The sequence below is a fragment of the Ochotona curzoniae genome, unplaced genomic scaffold, assembly GCF_017591425.1.
Source record: "Ochotona curzoniae isolate NIBS_2020 unplaced genomic scaffold, NIBS_Ocur_1.0 scaffold_4505, whole genome shotgun sequence".
In the NCBI taxonomy this organism is placed as follows: domain Eukaryota; kingdom Metazoa; phylum Chordata; class Mammalia; order Lagomorpha; family Ochotonidae; genus Ochotona; species Ochotona curzoniae.
In genome coordinates, this window is record NW_024467118.1 from 14,449,652 (window position 1) to 14,476,429 (window position 26,778).

Sequence of the window (26,778 nt, forward strand, 5' to 3'; positions counted from 1 at the left end):
ACATGACATGGCTCCTACGAGGGACAGGAAGAGGGGCGATTGCAGAGTGGGGGAGGGGAGAACACACTCCTCCCTCCACCATTCAGGAGGCCAATGGAGACGCATGTCAGACAATGAGTAGGCAGAAGGGACTGGTCAGATTTACACAGGAAGAGGCTCTCAGCACCCTACCGCAGCCCTTTGCACCCCATTTTGGAAAGCTCAGGATTCTTTACTGCACTATGGCAATCCTGCTGCTGCATAAAGGGGTTCAGACTGGCGACATGCTCTTCTTTCTATCTACGTGAAAGCCAGACACCAGAATAAACATGGCCATGGATCTGGACTCCAAGCTAATTTTACCTTCTAATATTTGCTCTGCACTAATTGAATTCTCTATTTCAATTGACTCTTCTAGCCAGAAAGTTCAAGGGAACATAGATCATGCCTTTCTTCTTATTTACATGCAGGGGTCATCTATTGCACCACTGATGCTGGCCACAGAGACAGATATTTCAAATAGAACATAAGCCCTGGCCACAGAGACAGATATTTCAAATAGAACATACGCCCAAATCCTATGGAAACATTGTAGCTCAGGCCTTCCAGCAGCAGAAGGAAGGAAAGAAACACAGTTAGTGTACAATCTGACGTGTCTTCTAGATTAAATCACACCAGAGAGCAAATTCTCAGCATTCAACTTCCATCTCTTTGTATAACTTGTAGAAATAAAACATCGAGAACTTTCACTGAGTCATTGTGAGGGGCAAAAAAAAAAAAAAAAAAAGCTCTAGTACATGCACAGAAATGCTAATCTGACTGTACAAATAAATGATAAATTCACCCCCACTAAGTTGAAATTCAATGCAATAAAGGAAAGGCCTTCATAAAAGATGAAGTTTTAACAGCATCAAAAGGTTCATTCAAATCCCCAGGATGGCACTTGCCACTAATTAGTTCTGTCAGGTCTTTGACATCAAGTTCAAGAAATCGCTGTTAAAAATTCCGATTGATGAAACACACTTGCGGAGGACTGAAGGCAGCTCTGCAAGTTTACATTGAAGAAGACTTGTTATTGTCCACTTCCCTGTGGCTATTGTCATTTTTCACACATAATAGGGAAGCAGCCCAAATGAGGCAAGGGGAGGGAGACCAGGGCAGAAAGGCTGCATGACTAAAATACATGCACAACTCTGTGTCCAGGGGAAGAGGAGGTGGGGGAAATGCTAAGAGTGGAAAGATGGGGGACAGCTGACAGGGGTATTTTTATTAAGACAAATTGGAAAAATAGATTTACAGTGAAACATCAGACATTCCTTATAACTAAAAGAAATGTCTCTAGGCCATTCTGAGGCAGGAGCAGGGGGCTGTGATGTACATTTGAATTAGACAAATTGTTGCTTCTTATATCCATTCTTAGTGCTGATGATTAAATTGAACAAACCTTTGTACCTCCTCACATCCAATTTTAGGACTGGTGATTAAATTGCACAAATCTTTCTAAGTTCTCATATTCGTTTTGGGGATTGATGATTAAATTGAACACATCTTTGTATAGTTGCACTTTCATTTTTGGGAGTAATGATGGTATTGAGTGAATCTTTATAAGATACTGGTAGGCAGATTAAAATAAATCACATAACTCACTACATTGACAAAAGTTAAGAAATACAGACACATTTCAGAGTATGGGTGAGCAAAAACTCATCATTCCACATGGGAGAATTTGAAAATCCATGGCATTTTTCAGATTCTCTCTACCTCCCCCAAAAAGATAGTTTCCAAGTTTGAAACTTTCATAGATTTTTTTTTTTTTAGAGAGCTGATCTTCAACTAAAAGGGCATGGGAAATGTATATTCTTCTTTGCAAACTATCTCAGAGTTTATTTTCTCCAAAAAACAATTGTCATGAAGTTCTGCTTACCTGGGAGACTCCACAAACCAGAAACTTCCAAGGTTCTTAATTTTTTCTCCAGCTCAGCTACCCGATTCCCTAGGATTCTGGAAAAGGGGAAAAGATGATGATAAAATGTCTATTACTCTCAGGCCTATAGGATGACTACTGGAAAATCCCCTTGTGTCTAAATAGAAAAAGATTTGGGGTTTAAAACATATGTTCAATATGGAGGGTTTATGTGTAAATGACATGCACTGTGTCAAAAGCACATATGAAAGTGGAAACCAAGGTGGATGAATAAAATTATTAAGATTTCATTCAGGCGACTCAACTGCCTCCAGGTAGTTCACTTGGAAGGTGAAGCAATCATTCCTCCACTGCCCAAAACATCATGGGGAATTTCTCCGAGGAAATGGCTCACCACTAACATAACTATGTTGGTGTCCTCAGCTTGGCATTGAGAGTGGATGTGATCTTTGGAAACAGCCAAATAGGGTGGGTGGCCTTGCTTGGAAATGCTGCTTTGAGTTGATGAAACAACATAGACCCAACCTGCAGCTTGCTGATATCCCTATCTTTGATATCTAGCCAATTAATTATTTGGAAGGTGTTTAAATCAAATCTTTTCTTTTTCATGACTTGTAGTTTTGTCTACAGAAAACAAAACAAGTTTTTCAAAAGCATTTTCCATAACTGTCAACTCATGGAGATGATAACTCCAAGGTGACTGTCCCAGAATATGTAACTTTTGGAATGAGCATTTTTGGAGACCCTGTTCTTCACTTTGTCTTCCATGCATGCAGAGATGACACATAATCTCCACCTTTAATCTGTTGAAAATTAAATATACTTGGAAAATTATTTGATAGTCATCTAAAACTTCAATCGCTTTTGACTGGCCTGCAATTGAAAAACCAGTCTTTACGTTGAGGGATTTTCTTGACTCTGCTGTGCTAAAACCATTTGCAAATCACCTTAAGAGCAAAGTTTTCATTGCTTTCAGCAGAATAAATTGGAATGCCAGAATTTCACCCACCTCTCTTTGTATTCCAGAGGTAGCTGCTCACACCCACATATGCTCAGAGACATGAATATGTATAGATCTGCACATATACAAAGCTTCAGTCTTTCTTGTTTAACCTGAATTGACTTGTAGCATCTTAATTAGTATTCTCGTTACTCTATGTGGCTTTTTTCTCCTCCCCCAGGTACTTAGAGCTTTGCTTTTCTTCTTAAGTCTTAACATTCTGCATATTCTTTATCAATGACTTTCCATTTTTGCTCCATTTGCTGGTTCTGTTTTACTTTCATATCCCTGACCCTTCAACAGGACACTATACCTCCTAATCTTGCTTTCAATATTTTGCTCAGACCTTCTGATCCAAGCTTCTTTTTTCACCTGCTGATGGGCTTGAGATGCAATCGCAACAGTGTTCGAGTTGATGCCCGTTTCTTAACAAAATCAGATCATTCATGTTTGGCTGCTCTTGGAAACATAAGATAAGGCTTAACTCTGGCATGAATGCAAGGGGCTGAGATCTGGGCAATGTTTGGGGGTGACAAAGAGGCATTTTGGGTGGTGCTAGGAAACACGGCCATAGCTCTAGAGATGGAAAAAAATGAATTTGCTGCAATTTGCTGCTGATCTCAACAATTGATTTTTAAGGTGCCTGTCTTTCAGTGGCAGCTGCTGCTTCGTTGGGCTGACATTGGCAGGTGATAGGGGCTGGAGATGGTAAAACAGACACAGAAGAACAGGTGCTGATAATAATGACAATATCACCATCAACCACAATGATAACTGCATTTCCGTTAACAACAAGTCAGCTTCCCTGAGTCCTCAGTACGAGTCGGAGCCCATGTTGAACCCTGTGTGCCTTACACTGTCTTATCTAACCTGACAAAAGCCCTGTGGTGTCAGTGACATTCTTGCTCTTCTTTCATACACGGAGACCATAATGAACAGAAGAGTTTGGCAGACTGACTAAGGACACACAGTGCATCTTAAAGTTCTGTCCTTTCCTAACCCCCATGGATCTCACCTACCACACTCCATCTTCCCAGTAGCAAACAAAGACGTAAGAGATTAACTTGACCAAAACCACATGCTAGATTCAGATTCAGATGGTGGTGAGCCTAGAATTGAACCCAGGCCTCCATCTGCCTCCAAAATGAAGCTCTCAACCAGCATCCCTTAATAGCACTTGATAAACAAGTCTGCTTATCTCCCTTCTTGTGCCTTTGTTTCGAACTGTACTAAAGTGTGGATGAGGCCACAGTTGTGCCTAATCACAGAACTCAAGATGCTTTAAGTGTTTTGCATTCATTGAGCATGGTAGGGGCCACCCAACCTAGTGCAGGGAGCCCAGGAACAGAGAAGTAGCTATCTGAGGCTTACTGGCTGGCAGCCAACACAAGAAGAAGAGAAGAAACATATGGTCAGGACCCCATGCACTCAGTTTGACCAATTCGACAAACAAGCCCTGCGATTACCTCCATGGGAAGCCTGGAGGGGAATAATAAAGAGAAGCTAACTTATCTTTTAAAAAGCATATTTATTTATTTATTTATTTAACTTGGGATGTGGAATGGGATGGGGCAGGGTAGGAGATAGCCCATCTAATGTTTTTCCCCCAAATGCCTGCAGTGATCAAATGTGGGTGGGAGCCAAAGCCAAGAGACTGAATCCCAATCCAGTTTTCCCACATTGTGGCAGGAGTCCAACTGCCTGAGCCACCTCCTTGGGTTTGTACTAGCAGGAAGCTGGAACTGGGAGCCAAGCAGGGACTTCAACCCAAGGACTGACATCAGAAGAGGATGTCTCAATCAGCACAGAACTGCTAGTCAAGTACCTCCTCTGTCCTTGTCTTCGAGGGACTCAAAGTCTGGTAGGAGACAGAGATGCACAAATGCACACATCCATGAATGCCCAGCGCCAGCAGAGGGTTAACGTCAGCAAATAAATGTATGAATCTCATGTTGCGTCCCCTAAGTCACCGTAACCACTGGTCCCTCACAACAAGCTTCGGATTGTTTTAGCAGAGGCGACATTTCAGCCTATGTCCACCTGGCAGTCTAGAAAACCCTTAAGATGGACTTTCCAACAGAGGGTTCTGATTACACAGAAACTCTGGGGTTGGGGTTAGGAATCTGCAAAGACAGAGCTAACTGAAACAGTGGCCACAGCAGCATCTGCCCTAGAGAGAGCAGGTATCCTGTGTGAGAGGCCTTAAGGGAAAGGCAGTTCCTGTATTCATTTGTTGCCGACCACTGCAGGGCCATGGCTGGCTGGCAGGACAGGAGGGCTGAAGACGGTGTTCACTGGAACATAACTCCAACTTAACTCCTCTCTTAACTCTTCATCACCAGCTAAGACAGATGAACCTCACCCTTTCTTTAGCAACAATCATACAATTATCAACTTTGGCAAGAGGCCCTCAAAGAAAACTGCCTAAGAACTGGATGTCACTCAAAATGGGAAGTCATAGGTTTTTTCATCAGATCTTCAAGATGGCCCCCACTGGACCTTCTCCTCGGGGGAGGGGGCTTGCTAGGCAGTGCATGGCCAGTAGGGGGTGCAAATGCTTGCCAATGGAATATCCCTTTCTTCTATTTACAGGGCTCTGCCCAAAGTTCTATTATTTCATGAACAAAAGACAAAACTACAGGGCTAACTACAAGCAAATAAAATTCACACTCTGTTCTCAGTCCTTACTCCACTCAGAGTATATTTAGTTTCCTTACACAATGCTTTAAAAAAAACAGATATTAAAACCAAGGAATATAAGGCTTTCCAAGTATTACCAATAGCACTTTTAGATATTCTATCTATTGATATGAAGCAGTCTCCAAGAGTTATTGTTACAAGAAGGGAAAAAAAGCAAGGTGCATGACAATGAGAAAAAAATCTTTTTTGATGAAGGGGTAAATATTAGCTGCCATTAAATACATTTATATGTAAATAGAAGAATATTTACATGTTATATAAATACGAAAATGTTTCAGAGCCTCCACTGACATGCATATTATGAAAAATCTATGCATGGATTCCAAAATTGTTTGCATCAAAATAAATTTGTCTTCTAATTCCATTTCCATGAACTCCATGAAGTCCTCCTGTAGTTTGCATTTGCTTATATTTGCATTCTTTGGAAGGACATATAAGAAATGAGGAAGGGCTGTTTCTTTCAGGGACTCTGAGTATTGAGAAGAGTGTTTTTGGGGACATGTTGCTGTTCAATTTTTTTAAAATTTTAAGCATACAAGCTTCAACAGTTATTTTATTATTTTGAAGTTAAGCACACACACAAAAATAAGACCAAACAAAAACAACTCTTTCAATAGTGGGCCTAGGGAATGTTGAATCTGCAGTGGGAGTAGCTAGGAATGGGCCAGAAAACAAATCAGTCCCCAGAGGTTGTGTTCTCTGCAGGGGAGGAGCCCACGGAAGCCCATGGCTGCTGCTCAGGTGGGCAGCCGGGACCAGCCCAGCTCTGCTCGTGGCTATTGCTCAGATCTGCAGTTGGCAGGTAGGTGTAGGTGGGTAAGTGGGCTGGACTCTGAAGGTGCAGCTGATTGAGACAAGACAGAGGCAAGTAGGAGAGGTTGCTGAAGTCCTTGGCAAGCACGCCAGACAAGCAGAGTAGAGAACAGATGCAGGAAGTTGCCACCTAACAGCCATTTGTAAGTGAGTGCTCTGGAACAGGAACACAGAATCAGAAGATAATTCAGGCAGCCAGCATGTAGCATAGAGAGACCAATCTGCCTGAAGCACCAGCATCCCATAGGGGTGCTGGTTCATGTCCTGGATGCTCTACTTCCCATCCAGCTCCTTGTCTGTGGCATGGGAAGGCAGCACAGTTTTTCTCAGGTTCTTGGGCCCCTGCATAGATGTAGGGAACCAGGAAAGAAGCTCCTGGCTTCTCACTTCCAATTGGCTCAGTTTCAGCACTGTAGCCATTTGGGGAGTGAACCAGGGGATAGAAGATCTCTCTGTCTGTCCTTCTCTCTGTTAACTCTGTCATTCTAATAAGAACAAAATAAGTATTAAAAAAAATAAATGAAGCATCTCTGAACTCTCATTAGTGCCCACTGTGGGCTGGCACCACCCTAGGCACTGGGAGAAAGCTGTGTCTGTGATTAGGGACAGTGCCTCTGGCCCTGGGGCTGATTAGCCCCAGTAGTGGCGTGGTTAGTGGAACCCCGGTGTTAGGATAGTGAGCAGAGTCCAGTAAAAATGCTGCATACTTGGAATGATGGCATGAGAGTCCATTAGACAGATTTACCACCATTCTAACCATTCTCCCATTAAAAGATAATTACATGGTTCCTGTTTTCTTCACTCTTACAAATGAATCCCTCATACATAAAAGAACATAGCGGATGACCCTGTATATACATCTTAGGGCATCAGTTGGATTTTTTTTCTTGAGGATAAATTCCTAAAAGCAGAACACGTGGGTCAATGGGCATGAACATTTTAAAAATTAAGGAATGAGTGATGGTCCAGGCTGTGGACTTGTTGAACTTGAGGAACCACAAGAATATTGGGAGAAACTCAACCTGACAGATGGAGATGAAGCTCATCAAGAGACTGGAGAAGAGTGTGCAAGGGATGAGAGGCAGAGAAGGAATGAAGCTTGAGAATAAAGACAGAGAAAAGAGGCCATGCCGGCCTTGGTGGGAGATGGGGGGGACAGGGAAAGGAAATGAGGTCACTCAGAAAGTTCAAGTTCCCATCTTGAAACCAAAAGAGGAACTACAGAACAAAGAGACTTGAAGGTAGAGCCTGAAGACACTGGCAAGTGGCTCAAAGAAAGACTGCAGCCACAAAGGCCTGAAGAGGTCCAGGCGGGTGTGAAAGCTAAGGTTATCTATCTGCTGTGCGTGGACCCACCTGTGGTTACTAAAATCCAGGAGCCTGACCTTCCCTCCTGCATATGTCCCTGATCTGCTCCTGTGTCATTCTACCACAGGTGACCTGGTGACAGGTGTCTGTGAAGAGAGGAAAAGAAAGGATGGGGGTGGGGAAGGCTTTGGGGATTCAGTGGTGAGAAACAGGAGTGAGAGGAAGGGAGGAAGTTAGAGAGACGGGGAGAGGAGTCTCAGATGGGTGAAGCAACGTAGGAGGAAGGACAGTGGGAATGCGAAGATGGCTGACTGGCATTTTTCCTGGGGACAGGAGGTGGGGAAGACACCAGGCTTCAGGGCTGTGGCCTTCTCAGCAAGTGAGGAGCTGAGGTCACCTGCTGCGTATGAGTACAGCTCCATCTTTAGAAAAAAGAACCCAGGAGCCCTGAAGGGCAGCTGTAGAGGGAGCTGGGATGGACAAGGCATATACCCTATGCCACTGGGGGCTCTGCTGGAATCACACAGACCTGGGCTACTGGCACAGACACCCATAGCTACCAACTGCCTCTCCTGCATCCTGACAGCACTGGAAGCAGCCACATCCTGACATCTGGCTGCTGCATTTTCCAAGAACATTGCAAACTGCTGTTAATACCCCACCCCCTGTCATTCTTTGGGAATTGCTTAGCCTCCTTTGCCGGCCCCCTGTTTGCTTCCACATACATCTTTTGGACAATGCTCCCTTCATTCATCTTCTCTTCTTCCTGTTTTGTTTCCATAATACTTTCAGTCACTCTCCAGCTGCCTCTCTCTCATCTGCCCCTTCTGCCAGCTCCCCATTCGCTGATTCCTCCTCTTTGTGCTTTAAGTTCAGCTTCTTGGCCGCTGTTCCATTCTTCTACACTTTCATTTTGCTTTCCAGAGCAGTTTTTTAAAAGTAGGACCAGTTACATAATTTGTAGGCACTCACCCAAAACGAAGGCATGGGACCCCCGTTGCAAGAAAATCAACGAGAACTTCACAATAGAATATCAGACAACTATAAGGCTGGCCCTCAAAATGTGTCCATCAAGAAACTCACATGTGACAGACTTAATTCCCAAATACACAAGTTTCACAGAATTTGAAGGCAGACTTCTGGGAGGTATTTAGCAGAAGCGGCCGGGGGGCTGGGTGCTTAGCAGGGTAGGGCATCCCTGATGGCTGACAGTGCCTTCATCACAGGAGGAAGAGGGACCGAACTAGCACAGCTGTGCGGTCTCGCCAGGTGAAACAAGCCCCGCATGCAATATTGGTGTCTTTATTGTTTGTTCATCATTCTCTGAACACTTTCAATTCAATTTTTTTTCATCTCTAATGGCTACTTTATCTTTGCTGAACCCATTAGATTTCACACAACAGAGCTGACGTAAGAGCTCCTGTAAGATACCGTGTTTTAAGAACTGTTCCTTTTTCACTGACTGCTTATTGCTGATTCATTGAGTGATGTCAGGATCACTGACAGGCCCAGCTGCCCATGGAAGTCAATGCTGGGGTGGTTCCCACCATCAGACCCCCTCGAGCCAGGGTGCAGGGCACACAGCACCTGGCACTGAGGCAGCACTTAGCCCTCCAAGGGGAGCTAAGGGAGCAGTAGGCTAAGGCACCCAGGCAGTTATCCTAGAGAAACAGTCCACAAAACACACAGGCTCATGGGAGGCAGTCTGCAGGTGTCTCTGGGTGGGATGTCCTGGCTTGACTGCAGCTGGCAGGAAAGAGGCTGCATCAAGCAGTGTGAGACGCACAGCTCTCACTTCACACCTGTCCTTTCCTTCTGGATCCGAGAGTCTGCCCTTGTTCCCACAAAGCCTGAAGCCCTCCCCAGATCAGGGGACTGTCTCCCTCTTCTCTTCCCACCCCAATGGCAAGGCGCAGCCACCCACTTGTTGGTCTGCCTCTGATGCTGAATGACCATGTTCTTCTCGTGGATTGTCTCTAGCAGGGCTGTGGCCAGAGACTTGAGGTCAGAGATGGACTGTGGAGTAGCCGGGAGACTGCATCCGTGATCCTCGGACAGTAAGTCCTGAACTAGGGAGAGCATAAAATGGACAACTCAGTTCTTGATTCAGCAATAACAGTGCGCAAACCTGCATCGGTTGTTCTGGATATCGACAGATCTTCAGTTTCTAAGTGCTTGTAGACTGTATCAGAGTCCACGATACAGTGGATTCCACGTCACGGGTAAAACAGAACAAAATTCAATGTGAAGGCTAAACAAAGTCCTTGTGCACTTTTGGACATCATTTTGAAAAGGACACTCATATTTGGACTTGTTGGATAGTTTAAAACTTTTCATACTGCTTATCTCATGATGGGAGCAGCCCTAGGAAGCACTGTTACTTCTAGTTCATGGACAGCAAGCAAAGCACTGACGGCCACATGGCCATGTAAATGACAATGACTCACATTGTTGAGCACCCTGTGACACCCTGGAAGGAAGCAAGATAATTTCAGAAATCACTGAAAATGCAAAACAGTTGCTGCTCTTTTATAGCTATGTATTTATTTGAATGTATTATAGAAGAGAATATAAACGGCCTTAGTAATCAGTGCTTCCATAGGTGCTACAACACAAGAAAAGCCAAGTCAAACACGCCACTTTAAAACAGATTAGAAGAAAAAACTTAGGCAAACAATAGCATACATTATATAAACATGCACCAAAAAAAAAAAAAAAATAACCCAGCAGACTGCAAACATCTAAACATTGGGAAGGGTATATTATACAAATGTTAGTTATTCTTGAATACTTGTTACCCTACAAACTACCAAATCATGTTCATGGCCAAGTTCAAAATGAAGTCAAATAACACATACAATTTAATACAGTGTAGGACCCAGACCCATGCAAAGTGATCCCTGTCTCGTGCGTGCCCTGCCCTGAATGAGCCTCTGTGTCCCAATGTCCCTTCATCCGGGGAGCACTCTGACAGCAAGTTCTGCTTTTTGTTCAATTTTATAAGTTTCTAAATAGTTTTTTTTTCTGATTTTGCTACAATCTACTTACATAAAAACGAGTATTTCAAGTATGGTAGGATTTACATAGCATGCAATAGGATCCTAATATCACACTTTTGTTAGTGTGAGATTTAACTGGCTCCTCTGGCAGTAAGACACCAGTGATGGATAATGTTAGCATCCGCTCAAATCTCTGACTTTTCCATAAGCCCTCTTGCTCAGACCCTGCTCCACCATTTATGTCTGGGCTTTGGTAGCTCTCAGAAGCCAGACCCATGCACAGCACAGGCCTGGTCCACACGGGCACTCTTAATTCTTTTCCTACTGCCTTCCTTACGACCCGAGGGGCATTGTCATATTCCTGCTTATGTTTCCTTTCTGCCTACAGTGCCTGTTCCTCAAGTCTGCTTTGGATTTTGAAAGCATATTCCTCAATCCACTTTTATTACAAAGGTAACACATGTTTTTAAAGAGGGTAGATAAGCTGAGCAATCACACAAAAGACAACCACCATTTGTATTCGGATCAGGCAGAAAAAAATAAAGACAGTAAAAATCTGTCACTGTACCTTTTTGAAATCCAATGGTAGACATACAAATTCATGTCACAGTTTGTCTTCGAGAATGGGAAAAAGCCCTGCCTTTCTTACTTGGCAAAATTCTTTGTCGTTAGTATGACTTAAAACATAAGAATGTTGTGGCTGCTCTGGTGGTCCATGTACAGACATGTAATTATTTATTGCTGAATATGTATGTTGTTTCCATTATTATTTATGTCTGGTGTATGAACTTCCTTGTTGCAGGCGTTTACATGTGTCTGTACTTATCTCATGCTGATTCAAAGGCAGCTGTTTTAAGGTTTGACAATATAAGGTGATGTTCACATGTGGATTTCATTTCTTGATGCCCCTAAATCATATGCCATGCTTTCCATAGCCAGTGTTCCAGAAAGGTCTTGTCAGACTTACTGTTCCTATCCCCAGGTCTGAGTACAGCTGGCCCTCTCACTTCGGCCAGTGTCCTGTGGGTATGCAAATGTGGTCCCCAGGGCTAAACACAGAGATGCTACTAGACATTTTAAAAGAGCTTTTTTTTTTAAAGCACAAGTCTAGGTTGTTCTAGTTGAGTGTGAAAGAGAAGCTGCTAGGAAAAGAGCCGTGATTGTTGGACAGCCTGGAGACTCAGCACTTTATGGTCTGCCTTTCTCACTCAGGTTAAGACAGCCATATCACAGGTCCTAGCCGAAAGTGAGCCAGTGGGGCCCGGCACAATGGCTCAGTGGCTAAATCCTCACCTGGCATGCACCAGGATCCGATACTGGAGCCAGTTCCTCTCCCCACTTATGGCCTGGAAAAGCTTTGGAGGATGGCACAAAGCCTTGGGACCCTGCACTGGCAGGGAGACCTGGAAGAAGCTCCTGGCTCCTGTCTTTGGATTGGTTTGGCTCTGGCTATTTTGGCCACTGAGGGAGTGAACCAGTGGATGAAAGATCTTTATTTCTACTCTTCTTCTCTTTGTAAACCTGCCTTTCCAATAAAAAGAAATAAAGTCTTTTTTTTTTTTTTTTAAGCGGGCCAGTGGAGAGCATGGCTGGCTGAGAAATTTGGTTTAGAACTAGATTTCCAAATATTGAGTGTCAGCAGCAAGTTTTCTGCTATTTATTCCCCAGGACTGTTTCTTGGAAGGTCATTATTTTTCATCGAAATTGACAAGGAGGAGGAACAAGCTTACAATCAGTAAAAAAAATTCCCTGAAAAGGCACTGCTATGATTAAATGACTTGGGTCTTTCCTGATGGCAAAGGCCTGGAAAAGGAGATATTCAAGGAAAGTGAAAGCATCCTTGGAGATGCTAAACAGGTGGTTAAGGGGAAGAAAGCTCTCCTGAAAGGAAAATTTCCCAGCAAGTATTTCCTAGGAGGCTCCGAGCCAGCACCAGTGGACTTCTCTCAGGTCCCACCTGAGGCTGTTCGAGTCAGCATCTCTGGGATGGAGCCCACCATTCCGTGTCCTGACAAGCTCTCCTGTAGTTGGGGTGCTCCTGTTCCCCAGGGCCTTGCCTCCCACCCCACTGAGCCTGTAGCCCTGATATTCTTGGCTCATGAGAGGTCCTTCCCAGAGCAGAAAGAAAATCCCACCTTGTTTTGCCGAAAGGACCCCAGTCAAGGCGCTGCTGCTTGATTTGCCCTGGCTCTTTGAATTCTTCCGCCTCTCAAGAGCATTCTAAAGCAGCATTGGGAGAGAACAAAAACTTCCATAAGAAAAGTCAGTGATGGAGAACACCTGGATGCAGCACGCAGGAACCCTTCTTAACACCACACCCTGAATCCCTGCCCAAGAGCGATGGCTGCTAGGGATCCACAGCGAACTCAAAAGGTGCTCCATGCAGGTTGTTCAATTGAGTCAAACCCAAGGCAAGAATGAAGACTTATGTGTGAAGTCACGAGTTACAGAAATCCCACCGGGACAGACGTGAGATGGAAAACAGGCTGCTTTCCTATCCTATGGGGGTGGGGTATGTGCCACGTTCTGAGGATGGCCTGGAGAGAGAGCCATGATCAGTTACTGACGTCTGCCACGGACACCAGAGTGAGGCAGTGCAGGTGCGCCACCTGCATGTCAACCCTCCAGCACGCTTTTACACTAAAACTGACAAGCACTTGGCATGTGAAACTGAATAAATATTGCAACCACACATTTTTTAAGAATTATGTATTAAAAGCCGTATCCATGGCTGCATGAGTATAAACAGATGGGTGAAAAGGGTGGGTCCCCACAAAACGGAACAGCCTGGAGAACTCTGAGGACAAAACTAACCAGCAACAAGCAGGAAAATGAGCAGGCTCTCTCCCAGGCATGCAGACGGCTGTGAAACCTCACCCTCAGGAAGAGAAATCTATTTTCAAAGCAGAGAAACCCAGGAGATTTTTTTCTAATTATAACACTTACAACTAACATCTGCAGAAATAGATATTATCAAACTAATGATGCTGCAATTAGACGAAATAACAGTGGGGAGAATTTAAACACTTTGTCCTTTCAGTGTGACGTGAACATTATCCCTGCGATCATGATTTCCCAATCTTTGTTTCTCCATCCCTCGGAAATCTTTTTTTTTTTTTTTAACAGATGATTATGAGACAAATAGCATCTGATGCTTGAATGTTTGATGGAGGAAATGGGAAGAGAGTTGATTGCACAGAGACGGGCTGTCAAGCCCCCGGGTTGGACTCTGGTGGTCTCTGTGTACTCTGCCCAGGTGCCAGCCCTGAAAGGAGCTTTACTTGTGAAAGTGGCTTGGGTTTGGTTTCTTGTTTGGGGTTTAATTTTTCACTGGTTATGGCAGTGAAATCTCTCAGGGGACTCCGGGAGGATAGGCAAATACTTGGACATTTCTGGCATGACATTTGGCTGTGCAATAGTGAATCACCCTTGCCAGCATTGTGATGTTGCCACCTTGTATTTGGCGATGTTGGATTTCAAAAGGTTGACTTCTTCATGCAGTTGTTTTAACCTCTCTTGAAGATACCTGGAAAAGAATATGAGGAAGTGTTGGGGATGGAGTAAAATCCATCCACTAAAGGACAAGAGGAAACAACGAACATGTTTTCTATTCCTATACACGGCTTATTCAAAAAACACCGTCTTGTCCCCACAGAGAGGAAGAGGAGCAGGACTTGCATCCTTCTGGGCTCTTCTCTAATGGGTGTCATCAAGGTCAGACACGCCCAAGTCGCAGATGCCCCATTTAAAACAGCGCTCATGGAGATCCCCTGGAGGCCACCAACATTGTTGTCACATAATTCTCATTAAGATGACTCCACTGGGAGGTTAAGGCGAGAGGAGGCGACACCACACACGTACATTAAGTCAGACACAACCCTGCACTGCAATTTGCCTGGGGGAAGAGGAACAGCTAAGGGAATTTCTCCCTTTGTTTTCCAACACTTGTCCCTCTACTTGACAGCAATAACAAGCCGGTGCTGACTGCTCCCCACCCCCCCCCACCCCCCCGCACCCCGCCTCCTCAATGCAAAGCTGGGAAGTGGAAGGGCAGAGATAAGTCTGCAGAACTGGTTTTGTTAGTTTTACAACAAATACAAGGACACTTCAGAAAGTTCATGAAAAAACAGAATTAGAAAACACATTTGTTTTACAGGAACCATTTTCAAAATCCATGCACTTTTTTTTTCTTCATAATACATATTTCCCAGGAGCTTTCAGAAGACCTCTGACAGCTGATGCTGTAGTTATCATTTCTGGGGAGAAGGGTGTCTTTCTTTTCCTTTGTAAGGCAGTTTTCTCCCCTGTAACCAGGGCTGCAACGGACTCCCGCAGCCTCACACCTGGCCCAACCACTTGCCTGTTCTCCATGCACAAGGCATCCACATCGATGATGCGGTTCTCGTGGCCGCCCAGGATATGGTTGAGCTCCTGGTTTAGCCTCTCCACTTTGTCCTGGTAGGAAGAGCGCTCCTCTTTGACATCCTGGAGCTCGTCCACCGAGGCCTGCAGGTCATGCTCCAAGGTCTCGATCTGAAACCCAAGCAAATACCTTTACTCACCAAGCAGCTCGCCCACTGGCTTTCTGGCCAGAGATGGAGCCTCCTGCTTGCATGGCAGACTTTTGGAGGGCTTGTGAGTACCACTTGCATGCAACACATACAGGGACACAATAAGCTAAAGGCCAGGGGACGCCTTCCTGCCAGACCCTCACTATGTCAGGCAGGAGATAAGTAGCTGCTGGAAAACTAGAACGAAACCCTTTGAAGCCTGCCACCAAGTTAGCCACCCCAGGAGGGCAAATCCAGACATGGCAAGAGGCTGCCAGGGTCCTGCAGACTTTTTCCAACCTGCTCTAGATCTAGAAATCTTGTTCTGCTCTTCAAAATCAATTAGTCAGAAGAGGAAAACAAAATCCAGGCCCGCTCAGCTGCTCCCTAACTAGGACTCAGTACCCGCTGAGATTTTTGCAGAAGAAGCACAGCTCAGCATTTTAGTGGAAACTTGCAAATTAAGGCCAGTTTGTTACATTTTTGGTCCCTCCCTGTCTATACTGGGTAGGGGGAAATTTTTTGTTGTTGTTGTTGTATTCGGAACAGCGGCACTTGTCTCGGCTCAGCTTGAGGACCCGGAACAGGACTTAGCCTGTGACCCTGACTCCCACCCCTAACTCTGAGAACCAAGAGCACAGTCGCTTCTTCCATGTCCAGTTGGGCCAGCACAATCCCCTGGCTTCAAAGAGGTGACCTGTGACCTGTTCCTTCGCCCGCTCCAGCTGCTGGACCAAGTCTTCACGCTCATGGGCCGCGAAGTGACGGGCGCCGATCTCCTCATCCCCCAGCCTTTGCTTCGCGATTGTCATCCTCAGGAGCTGTATTTCCCATGACAAGAAAAGAGAGAGCGTGAAGAGCTCTAAACAAAAGCCCAAGGATTAATTAAATCCATGGAAATAATAAATAACAGCAATGAACTTAGAAAGAAATCATGATTCAAGAATGTTTTCAAATGACATGTACTTTGGAGTCTATTTGAAAACTACTCAATTAAATTCAACAAATATTTACAGGCAACCAAGAACGGAGATGGGTGACCTGTGGCCCAGGCAGGCAGGACCACTGCCCAGAGGCCTCGCAGACCACACAGGACACAGCATACAGTCAGCTGTGCTTCAAGACATCGCATTCTGCTCGCTTCTCCTTACTCATAGGTTCTATACTTGCCAATGTGCCTACCTGGTAAAATTTATTTTTAACCCCAAATCAATACTCCAGGTGCATTTGTGGTCGTTGTTGGACATGTGCAAGGCAGCCAGAAAACTGTGAGCACCTGACACGCCCGTTTGTTCCCAGCTGGGGTCGAACAAGGCCACCTTTGTCTTCTTGACTCAGCTCTCACACTGTAAACAACTGTTCTTTTCACGGTCTAGTTAGCGCCATGTTTTTCACATCTTCATAGTTTTGTTTTTGGTGATTTTGCTGTTTTCCTTGAATTGATACATAATAGTTGTACATATTTATGGGCACAATGTGCATTGCAATTGTGGAATGATCCCATCAGGTAATCAGCATATCCGTCATCTCCAACACTCAGCAATTCTTTGTAGTGAGAGCATTCAAAAACCTGTCTTCTAGATATTTTGAAATAAACAAGACATTATTGCTAACTACAGTTGTGCTATGGGTTGATAGCTTATAAGCCTTAATTTCTCCCAGTTCTAACTCTGCACCATCGGCCAACTCCTCTCCCCACTCTGCCCTGCCATCTCCTATCCTTGCCAGTTCCTGGGAGAAGACAGCTCTATTCTCTATTTCAATAAAAAAAACCAGCCTTTCAAGACTCCACGTAGAAGTGAGAGCACGTAGGATTTGTCCTTCTGCATCTGGCTTTATTTCGCTGAATTCAATGTCTTTAAGATTCATTGTGTTGCTGAAAATGTCAGTTTCCTCCCTCATGGTGGCTGAATGGCATTCCGTTGCTTATATATTCCCCATTTGCTTTATCTATTCATCTACTAATGGACACCCAATAGCCAAGAAAAGCTGATGCCATATCGTGGCTACTGTGACCTCTTCTGCAATACGGGTGCTCAGTCATCTCTTTGACATAATGAATTCCCTGCCCCTGGAAATATATCTAGGATGGAAGGATTGCTGAATTCCAGGGTAGTTCTGTCTGTTTTCTTGTGTTGTGTTAACCTACCTTCCCACTTTACAATGGTTCCTAAGCCCAGTGCAGGCCTACATGTGGCACAGTGCTTCTGCTGCTGCTGAAATTCCAGGTTCCCTGTAGGAACCATTAGTGCTAAGCAAAGCAGCTTCCAACAGCAACCCTGTGATTAATCAGGTGACAGACAGCTGGCCAGGAGCCCACTAAGGCCTGGCCCCCTGTGTTTTCCTGGGAGAGGCCTCAGTGTTGGCTTCACCCAGAGCTTATAGGCACTCCCTAATCCTCGGCTCAGGATAGCTGAACCCCAAAAGTTCAGACAGGAAAACAAATAACGAGCCAAGAGGCAATAGCTCTCAGCTTTGAGGGTGTGGGGCCAGAGCCACAGGGAACAGGAGCTGCGCCCAGAAAATCCTGGCATTTCCATGATATGTAAAAAGTCAGCATGATAGCCTGAGCTTTAAGTAATAAAACACTATGGTGGTTCTCCATTCACAATATGCTTCACTGAACACTTAATTTAGAATCACACAATTATGTTTGCCTAATGTCAATTAATTATTAAACATGGTTGTTGAGGTCTGACAGCCTTATAAGAGAGTCATCTTTTATACACTCAATGCCTGTTGAGCTTCAATAAATATGTTAGCAATCATTGGGTGTTTAATGGGCATACAATATTGGCTGTTAAGTCTCAGGGCTGGCCTGATAGAAACACTTATTTTGATTTAAAGATTTATTTATCTATTTGAAAGACACTATGACAGATGGGGTGTGGTAGAAGGAGAGAGAGAGACATAGAGGGAAAGAGATCAATCTTCCATATGCTGCTTCCTTCTCCAAATGGTCACAACAACTGGGGCTGGACCAGGCAGAATCCAGCAGTCTAGAACTCCATCTGCGTCTCCCACGCGGGGGGTAGGAACCCAAGCAACCAAGCACTTGGGCCATCCATTACTGCTTCCCAGGGACATCAGCAGGAAGCCGGGTCAGAAGCAGAGCATCTAGGTCTTGACCCAATGCTCTGATATGGTATGTGGGCACTCTAAGAAGTGGCTTAATCTGGTGTGTCACAACACCTGTCCCGAGATACTATGAAAAGTGCCTGAACCTCAAGTGTAGTCAACAAAAGCAGCATAAGAAGGTCACTGCTGAAGGCACAGCAGAATCCATGAAGGTCCTCATGCCTTCCCCAGTGACAGCTTGCATGATCACCAGCAGGGCTGCTCAAAGACCACATCCTGGCTTCACAGATTCCTGAGGTATGCAACCTTAGGGACTTGTCTAAACTTCTCTGTAAATGATACAGTCCTTTGCCCAAGGGCTGTCTCATTGAGTGACCACATAACACATAGGGGTTTGTCATAAGAATATGGGGACCAAAAAGAGGAGGGAGAGACAGACGGAGATGAGGGTATGAGGGAAGTGACTTCAACAGTGGAACTTGTACCCCTTGACTGCAGCTTCAACCTCCCACCCTTGCTTGCCTGGGAAGGCAGCAGGGGAGTGATTGATGAGCTAAGTATGTAGTACCACATTGGTCATACAAACTTGTAACACTCCCATGTAGCAGTGTGGAGATGCATCCACAAGCTGGAGATGAAGAAGTCGTTAAGAGGAATGGGGTAGGATGCAAGTTTTTGCCCGCCCATCATGTGCTGACTTTAGAACCAAGCCAATCTAAGGGAAGGTGGCACGCATGACCCTGGTCACTTCCCCTGAGACACATAAAGTTCAGGATGAGCCCTGGCCACTTCCACAATGGCTGTCATCACCACCTCCTCGTTTTGAGTGTGTGCTCCCCATACAGAAGCCTTCAGGAAAACTAGGGGATGGGGGCCAAGCACCAACCCTCATCCCTACCCTCTCATCTTCAGAGAGCCAACAGGTGATGTCTGGGAAACTGGCTCTGCGGTGACTGCTCAGGATGTCACATTCCCTGCGACACCCAGCTTCCCTGTGCCAACCAGCAGAGTGGGCAGCACCCTGGGCAGTGCCCATACAACCAGCAGCATGTGCACTCGCTTGCTGATCAAGAGCAAAATAAATGCTTGTGAGTGAGTTACAGTGTGGGTGGATGAGGTGCAGCTGCAGCTGGGATGTGGCTGAGAGTTGTGGTGCCAAGCAACATGGTGAAAGGGTTATGGGGTACCCTCCCATTTCACCAAGGCCCTGAGCAGACTGTCCTTGAGGCCTGCCTCCCCACCCCCAGCCCCATGTCGCAAGGACTTGCTCTTTCCTTCACTGTTTCTCCCAGCCTTCCACCTTCCCTACCTCATCTTGCCTTCAGTGCCTACACCCACTGTATGTACCTGACAGGGAGAGGCAGCAAGCTGCAAGAGCACCTGCTCTCTTGCTCCTGCTTCTATTAATTCTAGCTGCGTGCCCCCGGAAAGCTGCCCCACCAGTGGGACACGTGACTACATGTGACTGGTCAGCTTTATAAAAATGGAGACGCAGGGCAACTTGTAGTTGAGATGGTTATGCATGGCTGCGCAGGCTGTGCGCTGCCATTCAGGGAGGGTTGAATAGGGTGTCCAGACCCAGAATGTGGAGATAAAAAGCACTGATCACTCTTCACGGGCCTGTGTACAGGGACCATGGGTATGCTCGCAATTCTCACACAGTGGCACTCTATTTAGCAGGACCACGGGAGAGCTGGATGAGAAAATGGTTGGCAAGAAGCGGACACGAGCCCTTCCAGGACCCCAGTCCTGTATTCTGCTGCAAATACCACACCTGGGGAGAGGTCAGCCCCAGACGGCATTTATTAAACATTCATCTGGCTTTGTGCTGGGCTGGGCAAATGAGCAGGCAGCACCCTCATCAGGACTCCGTAACTTCCTGTTAGCTCTCCTGACACCTTCTGTGGCTTGCCCTGACCTTTCAAAAATGACCCTAGATAAGAACGGGATGAGAGAGATCCCAAAGGCCCCAGGTGGGCCACTGCACTGTGGGTATCCGAGTTCTGGAAACAGGATCATTTGTTTCTGGAAACCGCACAGAAGCACTGTTTACAGCCACCACCTGCTGAAGCTCTGCAAGGCGTGGCCCACACTCACACAGAGGCCATGAGCTCCCAGAAGCACGCTTGTAGCCCTCCCTACACACCTGAGGGGGTACCTCCAGCAGCTTTTCCCTGCATTCAGGTCAAAGCCAAAAGCCTCTGACAGGTTGAAGATGTGTGGCAGGAGCAGCTTCCTACCACTTCCTGTCTAACCATCTTCCTGTGTCCTGCCCCAGCCACCATGGTGGCTCCCCTCCAGGGGCTCACTCATGCCTGTCTCTGGGCCTTTGCACTGCCTCCACTCATAGATTCATGCAGAATCTGCCTCTTTCAGCTCATTCAGGTGTTAGGTCAAATGTCACCTCCTCTGAGAAGCCCTCCCTGCCCCCTCCCAGCTGTAATCATTCACATCCATGTCATTCTCATGGTACAGACATGACCTTGTCCACCTACTATGCCCTCTCAGCTGCCAGCAGTAGGACTGTAGGAACCCCACTTGTCCCATGCACTGACACACCTTGGCACCCTTGGCCACACCTGGCTAACCGTGGATGGGGCAGAAGGATGGTGGCATCGTTCTCTGATGCTCACCCACACTGACCCAGTGTCAGCCCAACAGTCCTTGCAGGCTCTGTTCTTGTCTCCTTTTTCAGGTGAACTGAGACACACAGAGGCAACATAGATGAGCTGAGCTGCAAGTCTGGGAGTGGCAAGGCTAAGCAGCAGAGGAGCGTGGGTGGAGGATTCTCTGCTGCCTGGCTCCCCCGTCGCTGCTGACAACAGCTATCATTTAGCGACTGCTTCTACACAAGCCATCTTGGGCTGGCAGCAACTTCTGATACTTAGCCCTCACTGGCTTCCCAATGTGTCTCTAATAGCCCAAGCCTGCTCATGCCTCAGGGCCTTTGCACCTTACCCTCCATCAATCTGACTACCTCCCACTAAATATCCTTCACTTGATGTGGCAGCGCCCTGTGCATACGAGTCCAAGGCTTCCCAGAGCCCCTGGCACAGGGGCACCCCCAGCCTCCTCAGACAGCCCTCTCTAATCGCTGGTCTCTGCTTTTGGTCTGAACTTAGCACTCAGCGCCCTAGGATGTACTATTCTGTATTTCAGCCAATGTAAGACTCTGTCCACTTTCAGTCCCATCCCTCACTCCACAACCCCACAGAGGAGAAAAAGTGCTACCCATAGCCACAAGACCCCCATAGCTGAATCCGAGCTAGATGAATGTGAAGAACTGTGTTTTTCAGAGGGAGGGAGACAGAAGCTATCCATTCACTTCCTGCACCTCTATCCCTACTAAAATGAGAACAGCTCCATCCCCAGGTCTTCCGAAACCCTGTGCTGAAGTGAACACCCCCCTGGGATAAGTACTGCTGTTACCACAGCCAACACCTGGGATCTGAGGCCCACAGAAGTCGAGAACCTCAGCCAAGATCACAGAGCCCTGAATTAGGAAAGCCCCTGTCAGTGTGCACAGAGCTCATACACCTGAAGAAAGTCTGGGATACTTGATCAGATATGCAAGAGGGGAGGTACAGGGGCCCTGAGGCACAGCAAGCTTGGGGGAGCAGAGGCACCAAGCGACCTCTGCGCACATTGCTCCCAGCACCACCATTTTCGCAGCGCTCCCTGTGGTGGTTCCTAACAAGTCATGACTCTAGATTTCTGTGTGCAGTTTGGAGAAGGTACAAGATCAAGTAAGTCCCGGGTAGGGATGTCTGATAAGAAGTGGAATTATCGTGCAATGGCCTATCTGATGACTACACAGAATCGTACTGTTTTAGCCACATGGTTCACCTCAGCCAGCACCAGCTCATACAGGCTTTTTGAGGATTGAGAGCATCTGATTCATTTGATAAGAGCTCCCCCAGGAAAGTCACACCGGCTGAGCATTGTCCATAGTTCACACTGAAGATCACAGTTAAGACAGCAGATAGTGGGCACAGGAGTAGGGGAAACACCCCAGCATCCTGCTAATTCCTTCTCAACGAGTTCCGCTGAGCCACTGGGCTGCTAAACAGCATGCACCCACTCCACTCCTGTCCTACTTCCTCTGGGCCTCTCCCATGCCTGCCCTTTTCTCTGCCGCTTCTAAATCTCCGTATGCACCTGGTTCATCAGCAACACTCAAGCATCTGCCTTGGTCAGCTCACAGCTTTGGCATAACTGGTTTGCTTGCTGCATCCACTAGAGAATCCCATGCCAATGGAAGCTCACAAGAAAGTGCTCTTGGGACCTGGCACAATGGTGCAGTGGTTAAGGTCCTCGCCTTGCACGCCCGGGATCCCATATGGGCACCGGTTCTAAACCCGGCGGCCCCGCTTCCCTTCCAGCTTGCTGCCTGTGGCCCGGGAAAGCAGTCAACAGCCCAAGGCTTTGGGACCCTGCACCCACGTGGGAGACCCGGAAGAGGCTCCTGGCTTCGGACCGGCATAGCATCGGCCGTTGCGCTCACTTGGGGAGTGAATCATCGATCGGAAGATCTTCCTCTCTGTCTCTCCTCTCTGTATATCCGCCTTTCCAATAAAAATGAAAATAAATCTTTAAAAAAAAAGTGCTCTTGTCTTTTAGTGCCAACACCATATAGAACTGAGCTTCATAACCACCATCAGCTGGAGTAATTGAGGTTCTTAGAGACCACCATCATCAAGTGCAAGCCCCATGCTGGTCGACCATTGCAGCAGCTCAATGCACATTTGCCAGCAGGGGGCCCAGGAAACAAGAAGGCTTGATTCTGGTAGGCGCCACTGTGCCCCTGGACTTGCTGGCCTTTGAATCCACAGGGCACTGCCAGTCTTCTGCATCAAAGTGTCATAACTTCAGAAGTAAAGAAAAACAAAACCAACAGAGAGGAGTCCTGCCCACCTGCTGCTTGGCCCCACAGGAACATGAGTTCCTGCTTCTAGCACATTCTAGGATACAAGGGGAGCACATGGTATGCAAAGCAGCTTCGAAGAGTGCTGCACCAAATCAATAACACCTGACATGGGCAAAGCCTGGGATGGTGAGGGGGGCTGTGCATTTGAGGATCCACCTGCCAGAGGTCAGCCTCCTCAGCTGTACTACTTTTCCCTCCTGGGGAGACTATATGGCTCCATGGGCAGGAGCTGAGCTGATCTGAAGCCAGGAGCCAAGAACCTCCACTGGGTCTCCTATATGAGTGCAGAGACCCAAGGATCTGAGCCATCCTCTACTGCCTTTGCAGGCCATAAGCAGAGAGCTGGATCAGAAGTGGAGCAGCTGGGATTCAAACAAGTACCCATACGGGATATTGGCACCAAAGGTAGAAGTTTAGTCTACCATACCATGGTGCCAGGCCCTAGATTACAAACCTGGTCTTGCAATGTCCAAAGATGCGTGTTCTGGACAAAATTTCTCCATTTGTCTTGGGACAGTAGGCCAAAGTTAGGTGACCTCATGTGGGCAACCTGACCCAGTCATGGCATCAGTGTTTACCTGTAGAAACTGGCACAGTGTCACAACCAGCTTTCCCCCAAAAGCTGTTCTCACGGGCTCACCACTGGTTATTTAAGATTCAAGTGCACTCTGCTGGTTTCATAGTCTCAAATACTAATCCTCTGAATCCACTCTTTCCTCAGTGCCCAGATGAGGAAGCAAAGTGTGAAGGGGCTGGGACCCTCACGAGGCAGTGCAGCTGTCTGTGCGGGTTTCTGTTCAGATATGAGGTTCCCCATAAACTGGTCCTTATTCTTCAATCACAGATACATGGACGGCCACTTGTAACTGCTTTCCCCAGGATGATCTGTGCTGCTGTGAGCCCACCTGTTCCCAAAGCCTTCCTCTTCTCCCAGGAACCTTGAAGAACTTGAATTTCTTGGGAAAGGAAGGTAGCTAGTAGATTTTTGTCTTGCAGCATGCATTGGGTTTACGTTGGGGGTTTGTGTAGTGTGGGAGCCCCTGAACTCTGGGCATAGAGTAGAGGGAGGGCAGAGGGGTCACAGCAATCCCCAAGCCCTCAACACCATGCAGGTGCTAAGCTACTTATATGCCAGGGGGACAACAAATCTTTCAAGAGGCTGTTTGCAAATGCTTTATTGCATATAGGGTTCCACGGCGCTAGCTGAACAAATGGAAAAATTAGTCTACCCTAAAATACCCAAGGCAAGTCATTTCCTCTCACCTTGTTTTCTAAATGGACGTAACATCGAAAATCTGGGCCTTCCCAAAGCATGGAACAGGGTCATGAGTTACCATGGCAATGCAGAGTTCTATACTCTGCCACTCCAATAGTTACTCCTACAATGATTCCCTGGGCCCTTGTGTGGGGCTCTGGAGTTGGGAGTCCCATCCCAGCAGTCACAAGTGCTCTGCACAGGAGCAGTTGGTGAGCAGATACCATCCTTGTCCACTCCAGCTCAGTCCCTGACCCCAGTCCCTCTGCAGGTCTTCCTAGCACCTTCGAGCTCAGGCTACTTTCCTGCTATTGAGATAGTTTGCCTTTTTTCTTGTTCTTTAATCTCCTCCTCGCAGCGCCATGAGCTGCTGCAGTCTACCAGCAGACAACTCCTTACTTACACCTGGTGCTCTTTCTTTTTTCCTATCGTTCTTCCTTCCATTCCCTTTACTCATTCATTCTATCCACTTCTCATCCATTCATCTCTTCACTAAAGATTTCTCAAATAATGGCTCCAGGTCAAGAACTAAGAAAGCCAGTTGTAGGGATCCAGGAGTGACAGGTATGAATGTGGCCCCCTAGGAGTTGACCCTTTGGATTGGTGGTACCCCACAAGAACCAGCAGAACAAGCAAGTGGGACCCTGTGGGCATAAACAGTACCTAAGAGTCTGAGAAGGCAACATTTAATCTAGAACCTGAGAGTAGGTAATTAAGGGGAAGTTGAGGCGAAAAGAATTCCAGGGAGCAAGCTGCAGGTGCATATGATAGCATCATAGCTCAAAAAGCAGCTGACGCGAGCACTGGGAGGCCTGGGTGTGAGGTGGAGGCAAATGGGGGCAGATAAGTAAGCCAGGCAGTGGGATGGGAGCAGGGACTGGATCTGGAAGGTTTCAGATGGGCTATAGCAACAAATGACATGAATAATAACAATAATAATAAATCAAACAATGAAACCCTAATGGCTGAACCTATTCTCTAACACACAGTCACAGTCACCTTTGAGCAGGGGCTTCTGAGTGCCCCAGAGGCCCAGGGCCATCATTATCAAATGAGTCATCTGACCTTCGTGTTGAGAACTGGGGTCGGGACCATGACTCACAGGACCCGAAAATATAGCATCCCCCTGACTTGGCCCAGGCTAATCTAGGAGGGGGAGAGTGGGCTACTGAGGCACCTGCTAAGGTGATCTCCCACGCATGAGTGTGCATCACTGCATTTTAAACCTTGGATGAGGACAGAGAGTAGATGAATGTGTGCAGCTACTAGAATAAAGACCTACGGCATGAACAAATCCTGAAGTCCAGGCTGTAACAGTGCCAAAGGAGCCCCCAGCTGTGCATGGGTGTCAGACATCGCCCCCCAAATACATAATGCACAAATATTCTGACAAGTAATCTCACAGACACACACTCATGAAGACATACATACCGTCACATATTCATAACACTCTCATCCCATTCTTTTCTTGAAATATCAACTGCTGACATCAATGTCTAAAATTTGTTAAAAGACAAAAGAACTAAAAAGTGACCAAGAGATTAAGTATAAGGGTACTTTGGAAACTTGGGCAGAAAAGAAGACAGCTCAGCCAAAAAAAAAAAAAGGCAAAGCAGGAATGAAAAGATCAATCAAGAAGATTCATGAATCCAAAAACCACATCTGCAGAATGCGTCAGTCTTTGGTGGACTTGGGATAGCTCCAAAATGCCTGACATTTTGAGCAGCTCCAGGAGAACTCCTGGGCCCCTCTGGTTTCATGCCCTGCTGCCACCACTTGAGGAAGTGACTAAGCAGGTCTGGCCTTTTGTCACGAACCAAACATGTAGGTTACAGGGCTTACACCCTTTAAATGGTGCATAAAACGACAGGAGAGACCTAATTAGCTTGTCCAGTGTTAATCAGATCCTTGCCCACCCCCTATTTTATGACTGGGGAGAGTCAAGATGAATTTTCCAACTTGATATTAAACCCAAGAGGTTAAAAATAATATTTTAAGGCACAAAGAAGGGATGTGCCTTACAAAGACATGGCAGCCACAGACACGCCCTAAGGTCGGGTCTCTCCACTGAGCAGCAGGCATAGTCTCCCCTGCCTTCGTGTCAGGGAAGAGCTCTCCCAGCTGATGGTCTCCCACACATTTCTGGGCATTTTTCAAAGAATGAGCATCTTCCGATAACCCACAATTCCAGTAACAACGCAAATCATCATTATTTCTCAAGGAATTTGGTCACATCTAGAAAACA

General features: G+C 46.5%; 1 protein-coding gene across 1 annotated transcript in view; it reads right to left on the bottom strand.

Annotated features, from left to right (window-relative positions):
- The window catches only part of CCDC149 (coiled-coil domain containing 149), a 58,927-nt gene that overhangs the window by 13,672 nt on the left and 18,477 nt on the right, over positions 1 to 26,778 (bottom strand). Inside the window, exons 4-9 of the mRNA XM_040966079.1 lie at positions 15,978 to 16,094; positions 15,084 to 15,256; positions 14,177 to 14,249; positions 12,859 to 12,943; positions 9,649 to 9,793; positions 1,904 to 1,980 (exon numbers count right to left, since the gene is read on the bottom strand). Of these exons, the coding sequence (XP_040822013.1) occupies positions 1,904 to 1,980; positions 9,649 to 9,793; positions 12,859 to 12,943; positions 14,177 to 14,249; positions 15,084 to 15,256; positions 15,978 to 16,094 (670 nt within the window). The remainder of the gene's footprint in view (positions 1 to 1,903; positions 1,981 to 9,648; positions 9,794 to 12,858; positions 12,944 to 14,176; positions 14,250 to 15,083; positions 15,257 to 15,977; positions 16,095 to 26,778) is intronic.